The sequence below is a fragment of the Penaeus monodon genome, chromosome 11, assembly GCF_015228065.2.
Source record: "Penaeus monodon isolate SGIC_2016 chromosome 11, NSTDA_Pmon_1, whole genome shotgun sequence".
Lineage (NCBI taxonomy): Eukaryota > Metazoa > Arthropoda > Malacostraca > Decapoda > Penaeidae > Penaeus > Penaeus monodon.
In genome coordinates, this window is record NC_051396.1 from 44,977,359 (window position 1) to 44,984,858 (window position 7,500).

Below are 7,500 nucleotides of genomic sequence, written 5' to 3' on the forward strand. Positions count from 1 at the left end.
CTCTCTCTCTCTCTCTCTCTCTCTCCTCTCTCGTCTCTCTCTCTCTCTTCTCTCTCTCTCTCTCTCCTTCTCTCTCTCCTCTCTCTCTCTCTCTCTCTCTGTCTCCTCTCTCTCCTTCTCTCTCTCTCTCTCTCTCTCTCTCTCTCTTCCTTCTCTCTCTCTCTCTCTCTCTCTCTCTCTCCTCTCTCTCTCTCTCTCTCTTGGGGGCTTAAGGTAAAGTTTATGATGCAATATTTGACCTTCTTGAGACAATTCTGTGATTGAGTAACTTGAAGTAACGTGAATGAATTGTTCCAGACCTCGCTGGAGACTGACCTGATCCTGAACTTATCCAACGATGGAATCCAGCTGTACTTTGACCCTGTATGTCAGCGCCTCAAAGTAATCGAAGTGTATGACATGAAGGCTGTCAAGTTAAAATACTGGTGAGTTTTCTTTTTTTTCCCTCTCTCTTTTTTTTGTTGTCGTATGCATTTCTCTCTTTGCAAGGAAGGGCTTTACTATCTTCTCTCTTTCTATTTCTCTTTCTCTTTCTTATTTTCTCTCTCTTTCTCTCTCTCTTTCTCTCTTTCTTTCTCTCTTTCTTTCTCTCTTTCTTTCCCTCTTCTCTCTCTCTCTCTCTCTCTCTTCTCTCTCTCTCTCTCTCTCTCTCTTCCTCTCTCTCTCCTTTCTCTGTTCTCTGTGTCTCTCTCATCCTCTGTCTTTGTCTCTTTCTCTGTCTCTGTGTCTCTCTTCTGTTCTCTGTTCCTCTCTCTCTCTTTCTCTTCTCACTCCATCTCTCACTCTCTCTCTCACTCTCTCTCTCTCTCTCCTCTCATCTCCTCTCTCTCCTCTCTCTCTCTCTCTCTCTCTCTCTCTCTCTCTCTCTCTCTCTCTCTCTCTCTCTCTCTCTCTCTCTCTCTTTCTATATATATGTGTGTGTGTGTGTGTGTGTGTGTGTGTGTGTGTGTGTGTGTGTGTGTGTGTGTGTGTGTGTGTGTGTGTGTGTTTTGTGTAAGAGAGAGAGAGAGAGAGAGAGAGAGAGAGAGAGAGAGAGAGAGAGAGAGAGAGAGAGAGAGAGAGAGAGAGAGAGAGAGAGAGAGAGAGAGAGATTACTTTTTCTTGTGATGTTACAAAATTATGTTTACAGGATGTGATATTTATATTATGTCATTCTATGTGAAATTTAGATTTCATTCTATATTAGATTTAGATTTTGTAATTTTTATGTACTGTGTTTATACAGAGTTTACACAAAATCAGTGTAATACTGTAGTACTCACTTTCTGCTCACTTCCAACAGTGGAATCCCTTTCAACTCCCCCGAGGTTGTGCCAAGCATAGAGCAGATTGACCACTCGTTTGGCGCGACTCACCCAGGGATCTATGACTGTGAAAGGCAGATATTGGTGATCAATTTTCCGGGACTCTCCTTTTTCTTCCCTGTCGATCAGAAATATCAGGTGCGTGTAAGGTTAATTAGGGTTCTACTGAGTGACTTTTTATTTTAACCCATTGGATCTGGCTGGTTGCTCATGCCCAAAATCTGGCCATTAGTCTTGTTTGAATGGTGACTCTCCTGGGTGTGTGACTTATAGGCCCGCCCCACACAAACAGCTGTGTGTGACTCCATGCCTCCCCTTCGTATTGTTACCATCTCTCTCTTTCCCCCCCTCCCCCCAAGGTCTACAGTATATTTGTTATTTGACATGCTCTGTCAAGATGGTAGTGCACCGTTTTCTTTGCACACACTCCATATCTTCTCTCTAGGTAGTTTAGAGATCTGTGTAGTAACAATAAAATCAAGTAACATTGTGTTATTTTTATTACTTTTTAGTAATTTTGATTCAATTTTCTGTAATATACCTTTTTCTGACATTGTCCGCCCTGTAGGTGGTTCTCTTCTAGTCTTGCTTATGGATGGTACATTCCACTTTCATTTACTGGTGGAAGTAATGCAAGAGCCCCTTTCCAAATGTCCACTAAATATAATCTTCCTGTGAGAGCTTTGTGCTTATCACTATTCATTCCTGTCCCCAGCCCTCAGCCAGGTATTACAATGGCATATTCCCATCACCTGGCCTCAGCCAAATTTTTTCATGATGTCACGGTCAGGTCACCTGGATCTAATGGTTTAAGGTTTATTTACTGTGAAGAATGGCTATATTATTATGGTCAGATCAGCAAATGCAGTTAATGGCTTGATTGTGTAAGATATATTTGTATGGTTATGCTACTTGAGAGTTAATGATTTTGAAATGGGTTTTCACAAGCACTTTTATTTATAGAACATTTATAATGATTTGTATAGTGAGCATTTTAAGTATATAATTTATCTTTCATCCCACCAGTTATCATGAAAGTTAAGCACTAATTGACATTGCCAACTCTTTCCACAGCCATGCCTGAATAAGGGCCTAGGATCCCTTCAGTTCCCAAGTGGGGCATCACCTGTAGTGTCTAAGATGCTCATTTACAACGGGAACAATCCAAACGATACACGGGCACCCCCCCTGCCTGCCTTGTGTATGCACAACCAGATACACCTGGAATCCCTTCTTGTCCTGAGAGATATGGGCAAGACAAAGGGTCTCAGACTCAACCTTTTTACAGATGATGGTAAGATGATTGTTGAGCCACACGTTTTTTCTTTTTTGTCTTTGTTCTCTTCCTCCTCATCTTTTGCCACTTCCTCCTCCTCTAGGAGCCATATAGTGACAATAAAGATTGATTATTAATATTTTTAGTCTTCTATTTCTAGAATATCTTCTAATTTTTCATCTCGCAGGGAGGTCCCGCCACCACGAGTCTCGCCAAAATTTTGTACAGACAATTTATTTTGGAGCTTCATGTCAGGAGGTCTCTGTAGCCCTGGGTGCACCATCAAGAATATTCTACAAGTCAGAGGACAAGATGAAGATCCATAATGCACGTGCACGGAAGGCTACAACACGCTCAGATTTTTTCTTTAACTACTTCACGTTGGGATTAGTAAGTATTACTAGCACTTACAGTTTGAAGTGGCAATTGTTAATGATTATGCTGTAGATATTGTTATTGTAATTGGCAGACTTTTATGTAGGAATGCAAGTGTGTTAATGAAGAAAATGATAAAATATATTGTCCATCTGTGAAATCTGCCCAGTGACAGATAGACTCGCAATCAAAACAAGAATCTCTATTTTGCTAAAAAGAATTTTTAATGTAGGACAGTGATAGCTCACACAAGTACATTTAATGTGAATAGTAATATCAAATATGGCATGCTTATAAGAAATGTTAGTACTAATAGTTTCAGTGAAAAAATTATAATTTTCTATATTTGTCACTGGCATGGCAGGTCTCCCTCGTGTCACTGGCTTTACATAGGTTTTCAAATAATATAATTTGCAGTGAATTTACCATGCTATAGACATGCACACCAGCCTTGAGAAAAACCAATTGTTATATTTCATAAGTGTGTGGCAGACAAGATTTGAAATATGACTTAATCTTTCACCAGCCAATTCATTATTTGTTAAAGCACCTAGAATAGAGTTAATGTTAAAAGTGTAAAGAAGAGGTCTGTAATCTAGATGATATTGATAAAGATAAGTTCAGAATGATATCAGACATAAGTGTCATTGTGTGGGGTTTGGTTATTTTATGAAATATATTTATATAGTTTCTAAGTCATGAAAAAGAGATTTGTATCTGGGGAAGGAGAGCAATGTTTTGATCGTCATAACAATTGATAGTAGTTGGCAAAATAAGCTTGCTTTTTTTTAAGTAGCATATTAACATGGCTGTTTTTTGCTTCTTATGTTAAAGGATATACTGTTTGATGCCAAGACACAGCGAGCCAAGAAGTTTGTCCTCCACACAAACTTCCCTGGACATTATAACTTCAACATGTATCACCGTTGCGAGTTTGAGCTGCCCCTCACTGTTCCCCGGCAGCCAGAGGACACAACTCAGCTCATTGATTTGCCATCCACTATCACGGTAGGTGTTTTAGCTGTTTCTAGGGAGGGAGGAACAGAGGTAGTAAGACTCAACATTTTCTCTCTTTCTCACACTCTTTTTCGTGTTTTCCTTTATTCTGTCAATTGCATTTATGTTTGGCTTTTAGAACAATATCCCAGCTTGTGTTCATGAAGCAGAATTCTTAAAAAGAAAAATCACCTTAATGCATGATATATGTCCTAACTCTTCTTATTTTCCCTAAAGCAATACCACATTGCAGCCTTTGCTTTTAAGCATAGTTAGTAAATAGTTGCTCTCACTAACAGATTTTTTAGGTTTTGTATTTTAACTGGAAAAAAGTAATTGTCAGTTAATGTTAGTTTAGAATAGGTGGCACATTTTGTATAATTTTTTTCTTTTACTTTTTTCCAAGAAGAGTGAAAGCGAAGTGGCTTTCATATGCATATACTTTCTTTTTATATATGTTTCATGATTATCCTCACTGACTTTCCTAACACAATTTTATTTACTTTTTTTTACTACTCCTGATCGATGAATCTGCGGTGGCCTCTGACTGACTGAATTTAATACTTAACAACTCAACTTATGCTCACATTTTAACTTGTGAAAATGGTAAGACATAATGAAGAAATGGATAGTAGAGTCTTCTTCTTCTCCTTACTATTATTATTATTTTTTTCTCACATATTTGTTCTTAATTATAGTCACTGTGGAACCAAAGGATACAGAAAACATGATTTGCATGGAATCCATGAAAAAGGTAACTGTAATATAGAGATATATAAAGAGATGACAGTGTTGGAGTCGTAAACTCCATGTCAGAGAAGAGCTAGATGAATTTGCTTTGTATTACCTAAATTTTTTTTATTGGTTGTTTTATGTTCTTGTGATTTCCTAAAGTATTCCAGTATTTGAATCGTAGAACAGAGAATTAAAAAAAAAATAAAGAATATGGATTTTAGAAACGACACTTTACCCAAAATGCACAGGTCCAGAGTGTGACGTTATGGGACACGCTGGGATCAAGGATCAAGCCGCGAGGAAGGCCTGTTGTCCTGCATCGGTCTTCCTCCACCAACACCTCCAACCCCTTTGGCTCAACGTTTTGCCATGCATATCAGGATATTATATTTGAGGTTTGTTACTCTTTTAAATTTTTTATTGTGTAGTTTTTCAATGCATGTGTACTTGTGGGTGTGGGTGTGGGTGTGTGGGGTGGGGTAGGGTAGGGTGGGGGGGCACACATAAACATGCATGTGTACATGCTTGGGTATATGTATGTATGGCAGCATGTAAATGTTATTTATATATTGAAGAGACAACCAAGTGTAGGGGAACCCTTTTGCCATATTTATATTATTTTACATAGAGGTTTCTGGCACATATACCATTTTCTGGAAGATTTTTTCAGACTTTTGCTTGGAAGCCTAAATTTCTGAACATGTTTGTTGCCTTGTTTTACTCGGAACTTTTTACTGTGACCTCTTCTCAACTACAAATTCTTCTTTGTGTAACTTTACTGTTCTTGGAGCATAATTGTGAATATAATTATATTGCCTCAATTTTTTCCTATCATGCAGGTCTTATTTTCTTCATCCAGTAAAGAAGTATTCTTTTATATTTTTGCCAGTGTGTTTCTATATCAGTCTATCATTTGGCACAGCCTACCCAGCTATCAATTTTATCTACCCGTACTGAATCTAAGTTCCCCAAATGTTTGATTGTTTGTGTTACACAAGCAGTTTAACTTATGTTCTTATTAGTTTTCTCTCAATTCACTAATTACACTAGTCAGACTTCCATAATCTGGTTTTATACAGTACATCCTTATTTGATTCATCTCTTCAACATTTTTTCCAGTAAAGGGCCAAGTTCAATTGCACCTTTTACCATTTGTTTAGTTTTTTTGTTTTTTTTTTTGTGTGTGTGTGGGGGGTGTTGTGCATGCATATCTGTGTGCATCTATGTGGGTGTGTATGTACACATTTGTGTGTGCACGGGCATATGCATGCGAGTGAATGAATGAGTGAGCTTCTGACACATTTACTTACTTGGTTACTTGAAAGTTCATATATAAGCCATATTAGTAGCTCATGGTAGTGCCATCCTGGAGGACTGGCCAATTTCTTTTTAGCAATTGAAACAACTTGATGAGGGATAGAATCTGATTCACTGCCACTTGTTAGTAGTTCATTTGGTACTGCATTTAACCTCTCAAACACTTACACAGTTCTCTGAGTTATGTTTTGAGTTTTTGATTTTTTGGCATACTATGAAAACGTCTTGGCCCATTGAAACTTTGATTACTCTTTTTTTCTTAATCTGGATGTTTGAGCAGGTATCCCAGAATGAAAACATGTTCTTCCCAGTTTGAGAGAGTGTCTTACTTTGATTCCCCCCCCCCCCCCCTCCTCATCTACCTCCCTTGGATGAGGAGAAAATTTTTTGATGATTTTCCATACATATATAATGAAGTATATTTTTCTCTCTCCCTGTCAAGAGGAAAGCTCAACTCCCAAGTCTGTCAGCAAGATTATGGCAAGCAAACAAATAAAACGCATAAAATCAAAGTTATTGTTACAAGCCAAGTTTTTATATATAACACTAATGAGTTACTTCATAATTTTTTTTTTTTCTTTTTTATTTGTAGTTAATTCATTCTCACTCCATGTTTTCCCAGGTTATGGCAAATGGACATATAGCATCGGTAACTTTATATGAGAGTGAAGAAGCTGCATAGTACTGGGCTTAGGGAGAGATCTAGAAGATGCTGAGAATCACACGGACGTCAGACGGAGGGATATTGTGCGGGCGGGGATGAAGCCCCAAAGCAAGCAAGACCGTCGTAGATCTTACGCAGAAGAGTATATTGTCCAAGAATGGCAACCTTGGATAAATATGAGAGTCTGTGATTTGAATGACTAAGTGTAACATTCGGTATATGATCTGTCTCCTTGAAAATGATATGTGTACTAGCAAATGCGTATATATATACTTGAATGACCATATATACATGGATATGTATGCACATAAAGAATTGTTTATACTTCACCTTATACATGAATATATATATATATATATATATAATATATAATATATAAATATATATTATATATTATATATATATATATATATTATATATATATATATATATATATATATATATATATATATATATATATATATATATATATATATATAAATTATATATATATATATATATATATATATATATATATATATATATATATATTATATAATATTATATTATATATATATATATATATATATATATATATATATATATATATATATGTAGTATATTAGTATTATTATTAATATTATATATATGTAGTATGTATGTTTATGATTATGTATGATGTATATATAGTATGTATTAATTAATAGTATGTATATAGTATATAATTATGATATATATATATTATATATATATATATATATATATATATATATATATATTGTAACCCCATTCACATTTTTTTATTTATTTATATATATATTTTTTTTAGTTATAAACATATAGGTATTTCTCTT

General features: G+C 35.9%; 1 protein-coding gene across 2 annotated transcripts in view; it reads left to right on the top strand.

Moving 5' to 3' along the window:
- Positions 1-7,001, top strand: part of LOC119578979 (UPF0183 protein CG7083-like) — a 15,955-nt gene extending 8,954 nt beyond the window's left edge. The window contains exons 3-9 of one of the 2 annotated variants that reach the window (XM_037926669.1): positions 298-425; positions 1,283-1,442; positions 2,379-2,598; positions 2,768-2,970; positions 3,790-3,963; positions 4,935-5,081; positions 6,626-7,001. In XM_037926669.1, coding sequence (XP_037782597.1) covers positions 298-425; positions 1,283-1,442; positions 2,379-2,598; positions 2,768-2,970; positions 3,790-3,963; positions 4,935-5,081; positions 6,626-6,685 — 1,092 coding nt within the window. In that variant the 3' untranslated portion in view covers positions 6,686-7,001. The remainder of the gene's footprint in view (positions 1-297; positions 426-1,282; positions 1,443-2,378; positions 2,599-2,767; positions 2,971-3,789; positions 3,964-4,934; positions 5,082-6,625) is intronic. The other variant, XM_037926670.1, reaches the window with a different exon arrangement.
- Positions 7,002-7,500: the final 499 nt, after the last annotated feature.